The sequence below is a fragment of the Mugil cephalus genome, chromosome 2, assembly GCF_022458985.1.
Source record: "Mugil cephalus isolate CIBA_MC_2020 chromosome 2, CIBA_Mcephalus_1.1, whole genome shotgun sequence".
NCBI classification, from domain to species: domain Eukaryota; kingdom Metazoa; phylum Chordata; class Actinopteri; order Mugiliformes; family Mugilidae; genus Mugil; species Mugil cephalus.
Window position 1 is genome coordinate 27,531,475 of NC_061771.1, and position 21,950 is coordinate 27,553,424.

Here is a 21,950-nt window from a genome sequence, read left to right on the forward strand (position 1 = left end):
TTTTGTAAAAATAGCCACTTTATATTCTCAGAGTACTAAGACACAGCTTTACAAACAGGATGATATGCACACAACGTTCCTTCTCATCCAAAAGCAGAGCCGGTGAAGCTCTGAGTCACTCAGAGAGCCAGAGGAAAAAAAAAAAAAAAAAAAAAACAGAAACAAAAAACCAAACAGTTCACACACACAGACCAACTGAAACAAGACAAAAAAAGGAAGCAAGGGAGCACAACTCTACCCTTGAGCGTCACATTCGTCCTGAACAGCGCACGCGGCCGCACTCCCGAAACCAGCGCAACCTGTCCAATAACCATCGCATGTGTTTCAACATTATATATATTACATATTAACAAGTAAAGGTGGTGAGGAGGGAGGTGAAGTGAGTGAGTGATGAGGCGTTAAAATAACCTTTAATTCTTCCAAACTTCATGCATGGCCAAACACAAAGCTCCAATAGCAAATAATTACCAAAAGATGACATGTTACACAAAAAAAAAAAAAAAAATCTTTATATAAAATAAGTTTGTAGGGAGAACAAAAAGAGAAAAAGAAACGAATAATCGGTGCCAGTGGAGGGACGGGAGGGGAAGACTCTCATTTACATATTGACATTGATTTGGTCGACGTACAACCGAGTGCTGGGCTCCGTTTTTTTCGGAGCCACACATTCTCTTTTTTTTCTCTAGACACACAAACTCGCACACAAACACGTCAACGAGGAGCCACCTTTTCGCTTCAGTCGCACATCTCCTCGGGCAGCTCGTGGGGGTTGAGGATGCCGGGCACAGACATCTGGAGCTTGTGTTTCTCCTCCTGCGCTTGGCGCAGAGCCGCCTCCCTCTCCTCCAAGAAAAGGTCCGTTGTGTCCTCGCCAGCGAACTCCTGCGGGACCACACAAGCAGAGGAGGTCGGGGCTTTAGAAAGCTTTTATGTTCAAACTGGCCGAGCCGACGTTTTCCCAGGGGAGTTCCCAGGAGTTAAAAATGAGTCCAGGTGACGGGATTCTGCTATTTCTCTATGATCACAGGAGCCAGGTTCACGTTCAGACTCTATTCTCGTTCTGGTCGTTTCAGCTGTTTATATGTGAAGTGATCGACTCTGATCTGATGTTTACATGAACTTTTAATCAGAACGTGTGACCGATCAAAGATGGAGGCCGTAGTAGTCATTGTTGTTTTTACAGTTTTATTATCGAAGCAAAGGTTTGATTCAGAACGTTGGTGGGCTCATTTCCACTTCTTTAAGTCTTTAAGGTTTTTTTGTAGCGGCTCTGAATTTGTTTCATGCTTCGGTTCGATCCAGGCTTCAATTAATTTTTGATGGACCTTTTTAAAAACGGTTCAATATTTCTATTTTTCTCTCCGTCTGAGCGTCTGGTTCTTTCAGAGCTGTTGTGTCCAGTTGAGGAAACGTCAATCGAACGTCACTGCACATTTACGTGCAGACTGAACGGAGCCGATTCTCCATTAACATGACTTTCGATCGGTTTGGGAAAAGGAATATTTTAGCCTGTGAAGCTGTTTATTCTGACTGAGCTGTTTATTTGAAGCATTTTCATTCGGTTTGAGCTTCTAAACCGATTGTTAATCGTAATATTTGGCTCCATATGAACACTTATTGTAAATAAAGATCGACTGATCGGGTCGATATTATATTTTATATTTTCCCAGACATCCACATGCAGCCCTGTGCTGCTGGAGATGCTAGGATAACTAAATCAGGATAGCTTAATAGTACTATGCTAAAAACCTTAACGGAGTCAGTAATGGCTAAAGATAGAATAACGCTAGGATAACTAGCTTAAATAGTGCTATGCTAATCACTTTAACGAGTCAGTAATAGCTAAAGATAGCATAACGCTAGGATAACTAGCTTAAATAGTACCATGCTAATCACTTTAACAGAGTCAGTAATAGCTAAAGATAGCATAACGCTAGGATAACTAGCTTAAATAGTGCCATGCTAATCACTTTAACGAGTCAGTAATAGCTAAAGATAGCATAACGCTAGGATAACTAGCTTAAATAGTACCATGCTAATCACTTTAACGAGTCAGCAATGGCTAAAGATAGCATAACGCAAGGATAACTAGCTTAAATAGTACCATGCTAATCACTTTAACGAGTCAGTAATAGCTAAAGATAGCATAACGCTAGGATAACTAGCTTAAATAGTGCTATGCTAATCACTTTAACGAGTCAGTAATAGCTAAAGATAGCATAACGCTAGGATAACTAGCTTAAATAGTACCATGCTAATCACTTTAACGAGTCAGCAATGGCTAAAGATAGCATAACGCTAGGATAACTAGCTTAAATAGTACCATGCTAATCACTTTAACGAGTCAGCAATGGCTAAAGATAGCATAACGCTAGGATAACTAGCTTAAATAGTACCATGCTAATCACTTTAACGAGTCAGTAATGGCTTAAGATAGCATACGCTGGATAACAGCTTAAATATGCTATGCTATCACTTTAACGAGTCAGTAATAGCTAAAGATAGCGTAACGCTAGGATAACTAGCTTAAATAGTGCCATGCTAATCACTTTAACGAGTCAGTAATAGCTAAAGATAGCATAACGCTAGGATAACTAGCTTAAATAGTGCCATGCTAATCACTTTAACGAGTCAGTAATAGCTAAAGATAGCATAACGCTAGGATAACTAGCTTAAATAGTGCTATGCTAATCACTTTAATGAGTTAGTAATAGCTAAAGATAGCATAACGCTAGGATAACTAGCTTAAATAGTGCTATGCTAATCACTTTAACGAGTCAGTAACATTACGGTGCCTCAAAGTAATATGACGCTCACTCAGGCAGCTTCATGCTACCAGGCTAGATAACAGAGCTAACTAGCGTAACGGTATCAGCATAAACCAGTATATTTATTTTCAGCAGCGCAATGATGTTTGTTTTTTTTTATTTTGGCGCTGGGGAGGAAAGAGTCTTTCAGGTCGAAGTTCATATTTATAGCTGGTAGCTGAACGCTAACCTGCTGGTCGGCTCATATTTGTGTTTAGTCTGAGATCTCGACACAAGGGACTGAAACATCTATACAAGTATGTGATTAAATGGGAAGAAGAACACAGGGCTCCTCTTCATCTGGTCACTCACCTTGATCTGAACCAGGAAGTCCCTCAGATGCTCCTTAAAGGCCGGGATGTCCTGATTCAGGCTGAACAAACCTGTGACGAACACCTTCACCTGGGCACTGGACACACAAAAAAAAAAAAAAAAGAACGACATCCAATCAGCACAAGCATGTAGACCAGAGGCGTCAAACTCATTTCAGTTCAGGGGGCCACATACAGCCCAATTTGACCTCAAGGGGGCGGAGCCAGTTACCCAATAGTTTATTACCTGGTAAATAACGACAACTCCAAATGTTTCCCTTTGCTTTAGTGCAAAAAAAGTACAGCTACATGTAATGAACAACTGTGAAATTTCTTATTTTGTCAAAAATTTTCAGCTAATATCTTCAGTGTAATTTTTGCAAATTAATCCCACGGGGCCAGATTGGACGCTCTGGCGGGCCAAGTTTTGGCCCCCGGGCCTCATGTTTGACACCCCTGATGTAGACGGACACACACAGAACGACAGAAACATCACCTCTCCGATCATTTCATAACGATGCTTTACTTCATACGTGGGTGAGATTCTCTAAACTCGTGTCAAACCCGACCTCCTCATCATAAGTGTGTTATAGAAGAACGCGCTGTTGCTTTTGAAGAGAAACCTGGTTTGTGCGTCACAGCTGCAGAGATACTCACTCCTGGAGGTGGGGGAAGGCCGTCTTCAGCAGGTTGGCGATGTACTCCTGCACGTGGGCCTGGTTGTTGGCGGGGCTGGCGGCGCTCAGAGCCACGCTCACCTTCCCCTCCTCCACCAGGTTGAACATGTAGGCCAGGATGGTGGCGTGCATGGTCAGACCTGCACAGCAGGAACAAGGTCACAGCGTAAGGAGCCATGTCACCAGATAGTTGATAAATCCAGGGACGTATTACATGAAACAAACAGTTGCTATTACACCAGATGTGTTGTGGAACATATAAGAGGAGTCGCCTTTAATACTGAACCGTGTGGACTTTAAATACACCTGAAGAACTTTCTACCAGCACAGAAACAGTTTACAGTTTATCCTGTGGGACATCTCTTTAATCATTTTGGGTTTATTTTTAAATTAATTTTGAACTTTAGTTTCTCATTAATAAAGAAACGGTCCTATTGACTCAAACAGCTCAACAGGAAAAATACTGATCTTTGAGTTTCTTGAGTAAAACTGAATGACTTGGACTTTATGTTGGTTTGTTGTGCAGCAGTTTTCTATCTTTGAATGGTCATTTTTATTTATAAAAGTCCTTTGCACTTAAAAAAAAATATATAATAAGTATGTGTTTATTTTTTGTTTGCTTGTTCGAACCCTTTGTTGCTGAAGAGCAGATTCTTTATTCGTGCATTTGAGCTAGAAATAAACAGAGACACTGATGAACTTTGGTTGGCTCATTTTTTTTTCCTATACTTTTGCAATAAATTAATTTCATCTTTCAGTTTTCAACGTATTCCTCAATTAACTCTCTGAAAAATATTTCATTTCCATTTTAGAAAGAAAGAATATTACAAGTGTTCACAATCAGACAAAGATGCATAAACACATTATGCATATGTTGATTCAATGATTATTATTTTATTTGGTCTATGCTTTAATTTAAGAGTAAAATGAGACATTAAACTGCTGCATTTCAATAAAAAAAGGAAGAAATATCAGAGTTCGTGTACGTGATGTGTGTCTGAACATGTTAGAAATGATAATAAACACATTTAATTTGGGGGAAAACAGAGTTAAATAAGCGCAGTGTCCACGGGGCCGGTGTGTTTACCTGCAGTGTGAGACGTGTCGGTGACCACGGAGAAGATGTGCTGCAGGATGTCACAGAAGTAGGTCTGGTAGAAACTCTGCGCCGCTGCTTCCTCTGCAGACACGTTCTGCAGGAGCGTGAACAGGATCTGGAGACCTGCAGGAGAAAACCACAAAACAACACAATAATGAGGGCTTTAAACACAAGGTTCCTGCAGGTCGGACTTTTTAAATCAGAGACAGAGAATTACTTTCAAAATAACAAAACGTATCGACATTAAATATCAACCTGATCCCTGCTCCACTAACGTAAAAGCCTTCACACCCAGGCTGCACAGTTTAAGTGTCGTCCTAAACAAAAGGTTTGTTCTGCACACGGTTCGTTCAAACCAGCGTGATTAAATTTCTCAAGTTGACAACAAGGTTCATGTAAGAGAAGAAGCGTCGAATCCCAAAGGCGACTAAAATCCATCCAACGCTACGGTGCAGCAACACATTCAGAACCAGGCTGAGTCACGTTTGTAGCTTTATTTACTGTTAATAGTTATATTTCATAAGAACTAAATGGATCTAACTGTGAATGCCACCAAAAAAAAAACGTAAAAAGAACGTAATTCAAAACCTACAATGCAAAATATGCTCGTAATTTCTCAGGCCTTTAATTGGGACTATCAGGTTTTAAGACTCGTCTTGGCTACGACTTCATTCTTAGACGTATCTGATGATTAATCGTGTAAGAGGAGCTGAGGTGGGTTCAGACCTGTGTCGGCCACGTTCCTCATCGTGTGCTTGAAGGCCCAGATGATGGAGTCCAGGATGAGCTTGAACTGAGCCGGGGCGATGGATAAGAAAGCCGGGAAGCACTGGGACGTGGCGGCTTGCAGAAGGTAGAAGAAGTGTGTCCTGTGTTCTGGGAACTCTTCAAAGTCCTGACGACACGAGGAGGAAAAGCAAGAGGCAGTTAGAACGAGTCACTTAACCTCGTCTCGTCTTCCTCTTCATCCCGGTTCCCGGGGCCCAGACTCACCTTGTTGATCATGTTCAAAGTGCACTCGAAGACGGCGTCGAAGATCTTGGGGATTTCGCCCGTGATGTGGACGCCCAGCTTGTTGACGATGGTTGCCATGGTGCTGAGGACCTCGGGCTCCCTGGCGGCCGGGACGTTTCTCTGATAGTCGATGAGCACGGCCTCCAGCAGGGGGGGCACGAAGTTCTCTCCCACCTGGAATAAAACAACAAAAATAAAAAAATTAAATCACGTTCAGGGCAAATTTAGAAGAAGATTCCAGATGTTTGTTGTCATATACTCAGTAAAAAACCATACTATGATCTAATGATTGAAAATATTGAATCACATTAAATACAGATAATTGTTATTTAATTTCTAAGTCACACATGAAGTAGATGTGATTCAGGGTCATTTTTACTGCAGCTGTGACAACTTCCAGTTCACATTTAGCCTATTTTAAATTTAAGCTGCTCCATAGAGACGTTTTACTGGTTGTTATTATTTATTCACACACATTAAAACACGTTTTAAACCGTCTTCTATCACAGCACAGAGAGAGGAGGAGGCCGGTCTCACCATCTGAGGGTCATTGGAGCGACTGACCCAGCCTGAGATCAGCTTCAGTGTCTCTCTCTTCACCGTCCTCATGCTCCTGATCAGAGGCTGCTTCGTCACCATCTCCCCTGTAGACGAGGAGCAACAACGAGTGTAACAAGAGAGTGTCACTAACGTCCAACTATGAAGGTTTGTGGGTTTAACTGCACATCAGGACGCTTCAATATAACAATACAACGAATGCCCTTTTTAAATAAAAGTAGCTGCACGATGAATCAGATTTTAACTGTGAACACGGTTAAATGAACCTGATCGTCTGTGGTGTTTCCATTTAAAAGGCTGCAGATCTAATCGAGCAGTGTCTCATCCACCAGGAGACCAACGCATGGGTGAAGCTTCATTAAGCAGCGTAAATAACAACAGCCTGAAGTCTCTGAGTGGACTGATGAGAGAGTCGTCATGTGAAGAAGCTACGGCTCCAGTTAGAGAAGAGCAGCATCGTGGTGAAAGGAAACGTCGATCAGTGTTTGTGTTGTTGCCTTTTCTGTCTCAGCTGTGATTGTTTCCATTAGAACGGGAATGAGCTGCTCTTTGTGAGTTCACTCTGTAATAACATTTATTCCCTGAGACCACGGGAGATTCTTTTTCTTTTTTTATATATATATATGATTAAGCATTTATTCTTATTTAAAGTTTCATTTTGCACTGAAACTTTTCACAGATTGTTTAGTTAAAAGTAGTTCAATAAAAATACAGATGTTTTCCCCAACATGATAAATAATGGTGATTAAATAATCATGCAGCTCTATGATCCTGATCTGTTTCACTCTTTTAGTAAATATAACATATTGTTCAGGTATTTCAGGTAACTGTTCATGAAATGTTTCATTGTGTTACTGGTGAGGCACCTTTAGATCAAACTGTTTCCGTGGCCCCTAAACTAAAACACCTCCGTCTGACAGTTAACGTCAACCTTTCTTAATTACGTTTGTTTTTAATAGTGAAAAAGTCTTAATATTTAGGACAAAACAAACACACACACAGACACACACACACACACGCACCGTTAGTCTGGACGGCCGAGGAGATGTTTTCACTCAAACACTTGTAGACGTTGAGCATGTCCAGGTAGATCCGTCCCAGCTGGACGACGAAGGGGTGTCCCACGGCTTTACAGGCGCGGACGTTGGTCTTGAGGATGCTCCCCAGCTGACGCACCGTCTCCGCGTCCTTCAAAATGTCCACGTTCTGCAGCACAAAGTTACAGATGTTACATTAATATGTTTTGTTTATGACATGATGCTCTTTGCTTCGTCCACCTTTAAAATACTTTGGTCATTCTATCATTTTTAAACATATTTCAATGATGTGAATATGGTTCCTCCCTCAGTTCTCACCTGTGACAGGTGGAAAGGACCAAATGCTGCTATAACGTGGCCCAAGACTTTCTTGTCTTACAAGTTTTAGTTTAGTTTTATTTATTTCGAACATTCAAAAGGGAAGAAAACGCAAATACAACTGAAGAAGAAACTAAAGACAGAAAAATACTTCAAATAAGCATTTAGTAACTTAAGTTACTGGTAATGTACAAAGGAGGAGTGACCCCGATTATCTGGCCCCGCATTTAAAGTGCTTTCATATATACATATATATATACATATATATATATACATATATATACATATATATATATACATATATATATATATATATATATATATATATATACACATATGTATATACGTATACGTATATACATACGCGTATGCGTATACGCGTATACATGTATACACACGTACAGCGTATACACACGTACACCGTATACACACGTACACCGTATACAATATACATGTATACAATATACATGTATATACACACACATGTATACATACACACACATGTATACATACACACACATGTATACATACACACACACATGTATACACACACACACACATGTATACACACACACACACATGTATACACACACACACACATGTATACACACACACACACATGTATACACACACACATGTATACACACACACATGTATACACACACACATGTGTATACACACATACATGTATACACACACATACATGTATACACACACATACATGTATACACACATACATGTATACACACATACATGTATACACACATACATGTATACACACATACATGTATATATACACACATACATGTATATATACACACATACATGTATATATACAATATACATGTATATATACAATATACATGTATATATACAATATACATGTATATATACAATATACATGTATACATACATACATGTATACATACATACATGTATACATACATACATGTATACATACAATATACATGTATACATACATACACATGTATACATACAATACACATGTATACATACATACACATGTATACATACATACACATGTATACATACATACATGTATACATACATACACATGTATACATACATACATGTATACATACATACATGTATACATACATACATGTATACAATATACATGTATACAATATACATGTATATATACATACATGTATACAATATACATGTATACAATATACATATATACATACATGTATATATACATACATGTATACAATATACATGTATACAATATACATGTATACAATATACATGTATACAATATACATGTATATATACATACATGTATACAATATACATGTATACAATATACATGTATATATACATACATGTATACAATATACATGTATATATACATACATGTATACCATATACATGTATATATACATACATGTATACCATATACATGTATACATACATACATGTATACCATATACATGTATACATACATACATGTATACCATATACATGTATACATACATGTATACCATATACATGTATACATACATGTATACCATATACATGTATACATACATGTATACCATATACATGTATACATACATGTATACCATATACATGTATACATACATGTATACCATATACATGTATACCATATACATGTATACCATATACATGTATACCATATACATACACACCATATACATACACACCATATACATACACACCATATACATACACACCATATACACGTATACACACATGTATAACATATACACGTATACACACATGTATAACATATACACGTATACACACATGTATAACATATACACGTATACACACATGTATAACATATACACGTATACACACATGTATAACATATACACGTATACACACATGTATAACATATACACGTATACACACATGTATAACATATACACGTATACACACATGTATAACATATACACGTATACACACATGTATATACACGTATACACACATGTATATACACGTATACACACGTATACACACGTGTATATACACGTATACACACGTATACACACGTGTATATACACGTATACACACGTATACACACGTGTATATACACGTATACACACGTATACACACGTGTATATACACGTATACACACGTGTATATACACGTATACACACATGTATATACACGTATACACACATGTATATACACGTATACACACATGTATATACACGTATACACACATGTATATACACGTATACACACATGTATATACACGTATACACACATGTATATACACGTATACACATGTATATACACGTATACACATGTATATACACGTATACACATGTATATACACGTATACACATGTATATACACGTATACACATGTATATACACGTATACACATGTATATACGTATATGTACACGTATACACGTGTGTATACATGTGTATACGTGTATACACGTGTATACACGTGTATACACGTGTATATACGTGTATACGTATACACGTGTATACGTATACACGTGTATACGTATACACGTGTATACGTATACACGTGTATACACGTATACACGTGTATACGTATACACGTGTATACACGTATACACGTGTATACACGTATACACGTGTATACACGTATACACGTGTATACACGTATACACGTGTATACACGTATACACGTGTATACACGTATACACATGTATACACACGTGTATACGTGTACATATACGTATATACATGTGTATACACGTATATACGTGTACATATACGTATATACATGTGTATACACGTATATACATGTGTATACACGTATATACGTGTATACATGTATATACGTGTATACATGTATATACGGTATATGTTATACCATATACATGTATATGTGTATACATGTACATGCTTAATGTTTTAATTAATGTTTCTTATTGATTGTTTTACATCTACTTTATTTTTATTTCATTGGTATTTGCTCTCATTTTTTGTACTTGTTAAGCACTTTGTGATTTGTTTATCTGTGAAATAAAGTTTATTATCATCATTATTATTATTATTATTATTATTATTATTATTATCTCCTCTGCGTTGCTCTCACCTTGGTTGCCTGCTGGATGATGCTGTCCCACACCTGATTAGGCAGCAGCATGTACTTCTCTATCAAAAGCTCCTGAACGGCCTGGTCGGTCTGAGCTCCGATCATGTAGCCCACGGCCTCGTAAAACGTGTGCACCTGCAGACAAAGACAAGGTTTAACCCCCGACTCACTGTCGAATATACAGATGCGTCTGCTAAACCCTAAAACCAGGTTCTGGGGAAACTGACGGGACTCACCTGCTGAGGCTGCAGGTCACAGATGATGGTGTTGATGTTGTTGAGGATCTCGTCGATGAACGGCATCACCTCTCCCACCTGGACCTGGACGAAGTGACGGCGGCACTTCTGGGCGATCTTGATGAAGGTGTCACACGCCATGTCCTGCACGCCGTCGTGTGTCTCTGTGTGGGGACGGAGAGGAGGACAGCGAATCAGGACGAGACTCGTCGACCGCGGAGCCTCAATGAAGCGGCGCCGACTCATCGGACGCGTTTCTCACCGTGCATGAACTCAAAGAGCTTGTTGACGACGGTCTTGAGGAACTTCCAGTGGGCGCGAAGGAACCGCGGATACTGGCCCACGATGTACATGATGTTCGACGCTATTATGGCCTTGTTGTCTTTGCCTCTTTTCTGCTCACACAAGCCGAGAAGGTCCTGCGAACACATTCAAACTGTGAGCTCACGTCACCGTCTCGTCGCCGACACGTTCTGTCACAGCACGGAAAACGTCCGCCATCTCTACCTTGATGACGGTCACGAGGAACCTCTTCTCGTCCTCCTCGTGCATCGCGCCGCTGATGGAGCCGATGGCCCAGCACAGCATGTTCAGGTTCCTCCACGACCACTCGGTGCCGTTCACCTGGTTGTGCAGCTTCTCCGTCATGATGCGTTCAGTGTCGGCGTAGTCAAGATGCGTCAGGTAAACTACACGCAGGGAGAGAGGAGGGAATAACTGGATATAGCTCAGGACGACAACACAGATCGACCAACAAACTTATTAGTTGTTGCCATCATGACTGAAACTGTCTTGTTTCTCTGTCTCTGTAGGAGCAGTAGTGATGAAAGCAGGAGTTACTCTGAGATACTGAAACGACTCAGTCACTTGATCGATACAAGAGTAACCCACAGTTCGACCAAACATGCACACGACCGTATTTCTATTTTTTTTTTCATGCATAATCAGATGTTCGCAACATTTTCTACTGGTTGAGAGAGGAATTAATGCAGCAGATCGACTCAGGATGGACTGTTTTACTGTGACCATGAGTAAATATTGCAGAATGACTCCACACTAGCAGTAAAACAGGTTTGCACGGCCCCGCGTTAGAATCAAGCGTCTTTATTATCATTATGAGAACATAAAAGATTCCCGACTTAAAGGCAAACATATGATACACAGACACTTAAAATATCAACACCCTAAGAAAAAGGAAACATTTACAGAGAAATGTAAATCATGTTTATATCCCATTAGATGAAAGGTTGTGACTGTCTTCCAGTTATGCTCTGATTCATAGAGTCTTGATATTCAGAGACGTGCTGGTGGTTAAGGTGGAGGAGCAAACTACTCTCAGTGACAATGCACCGTGCGTTTTTAAAAGCATGACCATTGAAAACGGTCCCGTCTGAACCAGTCACATGAGCCGTTAAACCACAGACCACAAGGGCTGTGACTGGTCCTCTCAGTAGTAGCATGTTTCTGCTTTAGTGTTTTCATCCGTTTCTCCATCTCAGCAATTTTTTTTTAATCGAGTGTTTTGGATCAATAAAGAATATGTGAAGTTAACTCAGAGACATTTGTACGACTCAACGTTCAGGGAAAGTTTCAGTCGCCATCGTTGAAAGTGAAGCAGGAAGTAGAAACAAATGAACTCCAGAGTGTTTAGGTGGAGTTGGTACAAGGCTGTATGCTACCTTCAAAAGGCATTTGTGTGCATTTCCTGCAGTATTAAAATATAATATTATATATTTATAAGTAGAGGCACCGTCAACCAGACACGTTAATGCTACAAGATGAACTTCACAATAAAAGAGACGGTTTTAAAGGATCTCAAACTGAAGCGTGAGCTTCACCAACTCACCCAGAGTCTCCCTCATGTTCTTGTACAGGTTGATGGCGTCCGTGTCCTTCATGAACTCCCTGACCACCTCCCCCTGGTCGTTCTCCACCACCAGCACCTCCTCGGGCTTCGCCATGCGGCTCACCATCAGCAGACGCACCTGCACGAAGACGTCGGAGGAAGCGACAAGATGTCAACGAAAGGCGAAAGGATCGTTCGTGACCGTATGAAAAGGATAAACAGGTCGTAACTGCACCTGGGACAGAACTGGCAGGTAGAGGTGTCGGCGCGGGGGGACGTCAGAGAGCAGCGGGGTGCTGGACGTGGAGAAGGGGCTCTCCCTGTACAGCTCTGCCGCCAGGTGATTCCAGTACTCCAGACAAATCTTAAAGATCTCCGTCTCCTCCACCTCCGACACCAGCAGCATGTAGTGCAGCGCCTGGACACAGGACACAGGACACAGGACACAGGACACAGGGCGGTGACGTCACAGGATATAACACAATATAACAGATTTAACCTCTTATCCATAGGTTCGTTTTAGAGAAGGAGACTGTGTTAAAGTCAGGATGACGTCTTCAAGAGTCTGACAGGAGCTTGAACTAGAGCTTGTTTGATGGAGGTAATGTTGATTAAACTTGACCATATACACTGATCAGGCATAACATTATGACCACCTTCCTGATATTGTGTACGTTTCCCTTGCGACTCATCTAGAGGATGGATGTGGGTCTTCTGAGGTGTCTGGTAACACAATGTTGTTAGTGGGGGCTTTGAGGGGAGGGGGCGTCTGTGGATCATCCCACAAATACTTGATCAGTTTGGGATCTAGTGAATCCAGAGGCCAAGTCAATACCTTGTGCTGCTCTTCATGTTTTTTTTGAGCTGTTCCTGAACCATGTGTGTGTCTCAGATTGCTTCCTGCTGTCATGTCTCTGTAGAGTGTAAATTTGATTGTGTGTGTGCATGTTCTCGATTCATTTCTTGTGATGTTATAGGTTTTTATTTGTGTGAAGCACTTTGGGTTACATTTTATTTTTGTACGATTTGATTTGATGAAGTAGGTCGTTGTCGTTGCTATGCGGTTTCCCAGCACAAGATGGTCTACCGATAGTGGTCATAATGTTGTGGCTGATCAGTGTAAAGGGCAAATATAGTGTAAACATCTTTGCATGTCTGTTGTCTGACATTCACTCATTAGAAGTTAAAGCATCTCTGCCAGCATCACATTAACTTTCTTTAAACTGCAGCTCTTTAATTGACACGAGTCACAGATTCAGCCTCTAGATATTATAGAACTGAACATCGTTCACTCTGTTTTCACACCTCAGTGTCCTGAATGATTAACCTTCCCGGAGTGAGTATCACTGAACCCCTCTCTCTCTGTCTAACAGCAGTAAAAAATACATTTTCATCCTCCGTCTCCGTCCGTACTGAGAGGACAGATCCACTTCCCACTGTGATCACTTCCAAATGTGTGTCACTGGAAAGGTGTAATCAGGACACCACAGACACAGGAAGAAAAAAAAACAGCGAGACAGGAAAACAAGTCAGCAGAGAGGAAAGGGAGTTTTCTGTTTAATAACCCCGTTAGAGAGGAAGTGACTCAGAGGCAACATGTGGGGCAGTAGGTTTGTTTACCACACAGATAAACAAACTACAGGGCTTTTAACGCGTCCTCCTACCTCCATGAGCGTCTCGCGCAGGTTGGGCCGTTTCTCGATGAGCTGGCCGTGCTCTTTGAGGAAGGTGCAGAGGAACAAGCTGAGGTTCTGGATGAAGTTCTGCTCGTCGTCTTTGCCGTTGGAGTAGGCCACTCGGATGTTAGTGTTCAGGGGAAGCATCTGAACAAGCAGCAAAACACGACGTCAAACACTCATCTTCTCTAAAAACGTGTCTTCAGCTTCACTTGTTTGGACATAAATGCATCGATGCCGTGTTTTAGTTCAAATCAATTTAACACTTATATTATATTATCAAATTTAAATTTAACTCTTAGGTATAAAAATTCAAAGTTTAAAAACATATTTTGAAGTGAAAAAGCTAATGAAAAATGTATTATTTATTATATAATTATTATATATAATTATTATTATTATATATAATTATTATTATATTATTAAATTTATTATATAATTATTATATATAATAATTATTATTATTATTATTATATTATCAAATTTAACTCTTAGGTATAAAAATTCAAAGTTTAAAAACATATTTTGAAGTGAAAAGCTAATGAAAAATGTATTATTATATAACTATTATTATTATTATTATTATTGTTATATAATTATTATTATTATATTATTAAATTTGTTATTTATTATATAATTGTTATATATAAGTATTATTATTATTATTTTATTATTATTATTATATATTACATTTAAATTTAACTCTTAGGTATAAAAATTCAAAGTTTAAATACATATTTTGAAGTGAAAAAGCTAATGCAAATTTTAGCTTTTCATTATAAATTAGACATAAATTTAAGACTTTTCCCAGGTGACAGGTTACATGGAAATGTTTTGTCGTCTGGTTTCACTTCATGTCACGGTGGCGGTTTTTCATTAGCAGGAGGAGGTTTCATTTACAAACTAAATATTAAAACGAAACATTTAAAACACATTCCAGACTAAAAAAGCTGCCGTTTCTTCTGAAGCCTCCATGAAGGAAAGAAAATCCTGGCGGTGCAAACGTAAGACGTTAATATGCTTATGTCACTGCAGAGCTACGATCTCTGAGGCTGGAGAAGTGGAACACGATGTCAGTGGGTGAACGTGACATCGAATCATACAAGTAGAAGGATCTAGTGCTTCAGGCTGTTATAGAAACATGTACTGTCATAATAAAGACTTTCCTCACAGACAACATGAAAGGAAAAATGTAAATGAAGACAGATGAGAAACCTCCTACACAGCACGACAAGAGAGTTTAACATCAGACCACAACTAGTACCTATAGTATCTATACATGTTTCAGAGTGTTGTTATTTTTTGTATATTTTTACGTCATTATTGTGTTACGTATAAACTCACAAGGACATTTCCCGTACGTGGGATAAATAAACAGCTGAAGCGGTAAAAGATAAGCAGCGTCCTCCGCTCGGATCCTATAACGCTGATGAGGCCACAAGGTTTCAGACAAGTCTCTGCAGGGATCATCCAGGACCAGGACGTGGTGCTCATATATAATATAATATATAGATATAAATGTGATAATTTAACGCACATTAAAGGTGCTGTTCAGGTGTAATCCCTCGGTACGAGCTGGGAGCTGTGTGATAACGCAGCGTGCGTCGTCTGAGTCTGTAATCAGCCAAAGTGGCGCTGAGAGTGATTTCGTACCTGTTTGAGCTGACACATGGTGAGAGTGAACAGGTTGACGAACTGCTCCTCGTACTGGTTGACGCTCACGCCGGCGATCTCCGTCAGACACTTCAGCGTCACGTTGCGAAACATGGGCACGTTCAAGAACTGAAACGGGAACCGGACGAGTTAAAACTCAACATTTATAAATTCTTCTGTTGATTAAAACATTAAAGTTGTCACGTTTTTACTTTCAATCGACATTTCACAAAACGCCGCCCACAAATGGTCATTGTCCAATCATACATCTCAGCAAATGTTACTATGTAAATAATGTCCATTAAGCCGCCGGCCTCCGACAAGCTAACGGTGAAGCGGTGTGAACACTACGTAGCCCCAGAATTTGGCTGAGGGAGTCGTGTTCTTCCCAAAGCTGAAAAAGCCTGAAGTGCATCAGTGGAAGCATCAACTCCAACTAAATCTGAAGAAAATAAACAGGCGTCTGCTCCAAGCTAAGGCTAGAACGGGCTAAAGCTACAGTGATAGCTATCGCCGAGTTAGCAAGACGCTCGTATAAGTTATGGTTAATGTTGGCGAATATTAGTAATTTTAGTGCCTAATTAGTGCTAATTAACTTAAAGTTAGCTAGCTTACTTTAGTAGCTGCGTTGGGTCTCAATGCGGTGAACTCTCTCTCGCTAACGTATCGTCAGTTTACATCAAAGTTGAACATAACGTCCCAACAGGCGATTTAAACTGGTTTTGTTTTCATCTTTCATGTAGCATTTTGTGAATGAACCTGAGGCTGTGTTCACTGTATCTGAGGTCGAGGTCATGGGGTTTCTCAGATTCCACCTCAATAACCGTATTTTTCCCCTTCGTTGCACATTTTAATATCTTGGATTTATCCTTCCGCTGCGTAACGTAACAGCTTTTTGCCTCCATCTACAGGAAATCGCACAGGTATCGGTTCACTTCTCTCCACCATGACTCTGTGTCGAGACTCTGCCGGTGTCAAGAAGCTTGATGGACTAGCAACAGTAACTAAAGGGGGGCGGGGCTAGCAACAGTAACTAAAGGGGGGCGGGGATAGCAACAGTAACTAAAGGGGGGCGGGGACAGCAACAGTAACTAAAGGGGGGCGGGGATAGCAACAGTAACTAAAGGGGGGCGGGGATAGCAACAGTAACTAAGGGGGGGCGGGGCTATCAACAGTAACTGGGGATGGAACTAGCACCAGTAACTGGGGGATCAGGGCTTTTGCGAAAGGTTGTTTTTCATTCATGATATTCATGAATGACTAGTTACCACCTCAACCCTCAATTTACATGAGTTGTAGTTTTTTTCAACTTTTGTTTAGCTACTTAAACCTGATGCAATTGTATTTTGCACCATTGTTCTCCCCACAGGGATCAAATAAAGTCTCATCTCATCTTCCTTCTGAGCCAAATCAGACATGTATTTTTTTTTTTTTATTTAATTAATGAATAAACAGCGGTTTACCTTGTACACCAGTGTGCTGATGAGCTTTGTCTCAAAGATGTAGCCCAGAGGAATCCAATTCAGGAAGCGGAGGAGAGTCTCCAGTGTGGCGTGGACCAGTGGTGCATTCTGGGAGTTTTCCTACACGATAAACAGACAAGTAAACGTGAGAACAGCAATCACTTCTCATTTATCCTCCCTGTATGTACATAGTGTATATTTACTTGTTGTTTTTGCACGTCTACACATGCAAATTGTGTATATTTGTGCTTATATAAACCTTACATCTGTTTTTTTTTGTTTTTTTAATGTGCAACTGAGCTACTGTGACCAAGCATTATTTTCTCCCTTGTGGATGAATCAAGTTGCGTGTGGTGTCACTTGTGTCTTACCATCACAAACTGGCACAGCTGGAATATTTGGGAGAACTCGTTGCACATACTGAAAAACAAAGAGGTGGGAACATTAGTGACAGCAGAGATTTTATTTTTTGTTTATTTTAAATCAACAAGGCAAGAGCTGAAGCAGTGATTTGGTTGTTAAAGTCAGCCGCCGCCTAAACAAACAACCTGGCAATTAGATGAGATCATTTTAACTTTCAGTTTCTGTTCAGTTTCAAGAGAAGTCAGTTAAATCATTTGTTCCCACTAGAGAGGAAAAAAAAAAAAAGGGTGGAAGACATTCCTAAGACTGTAACACAAACAACTCGTCTCCATTTTTATTTTTTACAACACCATTCTCAGCTGTGCCACATATTCAACCAGCAGAGACAGACCAGTGATGGTACATACAGGCTTCAGACTTGAAAACTTCACGTCCTTCTCAGAAAACAGTATTATTGAAAATATTAAAACCACATCCCTGTAAATCAAACGTGTAAACACTGACACCATCTAAGCTACGAGTATCTCCTGGCTCCAATTTTGTCCTTAGTGTTTGTGTATTAAATCAGGCATTGAAATAACGTGCAATTTTAAAGCCAATTCTTCATTTTTGACTCAAAAAGTCACATTTTATGACTATTTCTCCCACGTGTGCAAGGAATTTGAAGTTACTAGCTCCACTATTTATTTATTTTTATTTATTTTCAATTTTTTGCAAATTTTAAAGCCCTTAGTAACATCTTGTTTTTGATTTCTGACACATTATATAGTTGAAAATAAAAGAAAAGTACTTCAGCGTACCATGTATCGTTGTACTTCAACATATTTTGATGAGAAGTATTTTTTATATACCCGACATTAGTGACGTTATTAATTAAAACGCTAGTGTTGAAGCACGGTTACCTGTCTTTGAGATGCTTGGCCTTCACTTGGGTCATCTGGCCACTGGAGAAGTCAAAGACCTCCTCGCTGAGCAGTTTCAGGATGATCATGTTGTTCTGACAGAGGCTCTCGCTGGTCCGACTTGCGCCCACGATGTCGCTGATGAAGGTCGGCCAGTGTTTGGGCCATTCCTGCTTCAGGATCTGAACCCGACCGGAGGAGAAAGACTCAGCGTCATCAGACCCATCGCTTCATTTCTGTTATCATTTTTACTGTCATCTGTCAAACAATCAAATGTTTACTCACTTGTACAAGGATCATGTTGAGCTTTGAAATGTACACGCCCTCCTTCTGTGAATGCACATGAAAACAGGGATGATTTTATTAATAAGCAGCATAAAAACATTGACATCACATTGATACGTTAAAGTACAAACATCATGTTAACGCACCTCCATGTTTGCGGGATCAGATGAAGTCTTGATAATCAACCCAACAACATACTTCTTGATTCCTGAAATCAGATGAAACACAGATGTTTTTTTAAGTTAAACTAAATCATCTTCGTGATCCGCTTCACGTCTTGGGCTGATCTTACCGTCGCACTGATTTCTGGGGAGAATCTTCCAGCGTGTTTTGATGACTGCCTCCAGTATCTGGAGTGCGTAATACTGAGGAGAAAAACAGAGACGTTTCAGTGCTAAGAAAAAGTCGTCTGAAATATTCTTCTACCACATTCACTGACAGACAAGAAAATAAGCAAAACGCAGTGTTAGACCACACATGCAGCACACGACAAAAACGTCATTTAAAAATAATGGAAATGACAGTTTTGTTTATAAATGATGTCTGTGATCAACCAAGGAGAGCAGAGGACACACTAACCCTAAACACTTCAGTTTTCCCCCCCAGACAAAGTCCTTTGGGAGATAAAGTTAAACATTTAACTCTTCTGTCGGCAGCAACTGGGTTTGGTCTTGAGAAAAGTCAAAGAACTGTATAATTTGCATGAACGCAGAGTCATAACAGAACAAATAAACATGGTGGAAATACAATGAGAACTCCAAACTTGTGGATAACACGATCATGACAAATGCATCACACCAATAACTGCACAAAACACTTCAATAATTTTCATTTAACATTCATCGCTAAAGCTTCGTGAGAGTTCAGCAACTGTACTGACTTTAGTTTTCATGTTTTGAGAGAACTCCAGGATGGTGTCGACCCTCGTCCAGGCATCTGGGTGGTCCTTCAGGTTGGTGAGCACTTCCTGGGCCACGCGTTGCTACGAGAGAGCAACACAACAAACACCTCATAAGCAATAAGTCTTTCAGTTTTCCTTCCACGAGTAGTATTAGTGCGTTTCTGCTTTAATGTTGGCAAAAATTGGCCAAAGTTGCAGTCGCCGTTGTTGAAAATAAAGCAGAAAGTAGCAACAAAAATTGACAAGATTGGCGAAAAAAAGATACAGCAGCTTCTTCCTGTCCAACACAGGACAGGAACCGTCCTCACCTGGGATCCAATGTCATGGTACATGGAGTTCACGACATTGTCCAGCAGGTTGATGTCCAGTTTCTGACTGAAGTCCAGCAGCTGTCTGGCTGGGTGATCTGCCAACATCGTCATTTCTGCTGGCATAGAGACTCTGACGGCCAAATAAAAAAAAAAAAAAAAGACACATCATTAAATGCACAGGTACAAGCGGGTGTCACAAGCGAGACGTTTAATTGCACATTTCGTTGAATGCTGCCACAATTAAATAACTGGAAAGGTGAGCGATTTGTAAGCATGGGTTAGGAAGAAGACCAGTTATTCTCGTTCAGCTATAATGTGCCAAAGCACCGAGGTTGAACCTTCAGTCAACCCTCGTGGTGAAATTATGACATTGGCATTCAAGGCAACGTGAAAAATGAAATGCGAAACAGCGCCACCACCTGGCGAACCGGGGGCATAGACACAGCCCGAGAGTTGGATCGGTCTGAGATCACCAGAAACGCAATGAAAACACAGAGAAACTGACCGCGAAGGCACCAGTAAAAAAAAAAAAGCGTAAAGCGCAAATCCCCCACCTTAGTCACTTATTTATTTTAAATGGACGCATGCTAACGCTAGCCCACGCTGGCGATGTTAACTTACCTGGTATGTGGTGTCCGCTCGTAGAAAACAAGGATTTAATTAAGTGGCGCGTCTTGTAGATGAAGATGGAAACGTCAATTTTTTTTTTCCCCCCCAAAAAACAGAATAAGTTCTAAACAACCATGTAACGTAATCTCATTTCACACGTTTACGTTACACTGCAGCTAACGTTCGATAGCTGAAAGCTAATGTTAGCTTTCCACTCAGAATTTAAAAAAACAAAAAAAAAAAAAAAAGACGTCCTCACGTCGGATACTTATCGAGTCTCGTTGATGTATAAATTGTTCCTCGCAGTTTACCGCGACATAATTTTCCTGCCTTCAACCACTGTGAAACATATCTTTCCCCTCGGCTATCTCCAGTGGCTACTCCCCACCAAGGCTAGTAGCAACCTAGCGTGCTAATGGGAAAAGTCAATGAGGATTTAGGTCTGCTGGCTAATGTAAAGTTGAGCTAAGCTAACAAAACACAGATTCACGGATTCACGCTTGAGGCGGTATTCCGGGTCATAGTCGCGAAGTGAAAGAGAAGTCTCGGAGTTTTATTTCTGGATCTATTCGCACACACTGTGGGGAAGCAGAGGTGTTTAACTGCTCTTCCTCTAAGCTCATGCTTCCAGCCACGGACCGGTTCAAACCGGTTGAGACCAGGATATTCATTCTCGGTGCTTCGGCCCGCCGCGCGCCGCGTAAAATTTGGACTATGTGCCCGCCCACCCGGCACGCGATTGGCTCTCCGTGTGGTGACGCAGTGCGTTGTCATAGGCTGGGAGGAGCTGTCAGTCTGGCTCAGGCTCCTCCC

The 21,950-nt window shown here is 40.2% G+C and overlaps 1 protein-coding gene across 1 annotated transcript; it reads right to left on the minus strand.

Moving 5' to 3' along the window:
* Window positions 1-21,833, minus strand: xpo1a (exportin 1 (CRM1 homolog, yeast) a). Its single transcript, XM_047579326.1, has 25 exons — window positions 21,150-21,833; window positions 20,526-20,658; window positions 20,197-20,298; window positions 19,609-19,681; window positions 19,463-19,524; window positions 19,317-19,361; window positions 19,032-19,213; window positions 18,138-18,186; window positions 17,767-17,886; window positions 16,304-16,432; window positions 14,639-14,797; window positions 13,210-13,392; window positions 12,975-13,113; window positions 11,636-11,817; window positions 11,391-11,547; window positions 11,129-11,292; window positions 10,893-11,027; window positions 7,489-7,672; window positions 6,446-6,552; window positions 5,888-6,082; window positions 5,621-5,789; window positions 4,883-5,017; window positions 3,776-3,935; window positions 3,120-3,216; window positions 1-882 (listed from the first exon to the last, which is right to left on the minus strand). The coding sequence occupies exons 2-25, from the start codon at window positions 20,649-20,651 to the stop codon at window positions 736-738; spliced, it is 3,201 nt and encodes a 1,066-aa protein (XP_047435282.1). The 5' UTR covers window positions 20,652-20,658; window positions 21,150-21,833; the 3' UTR covers window positions 1-735.
* Between the last annotated feature and the right edge of the window lie 117 nt (window positions 21,834-21,950).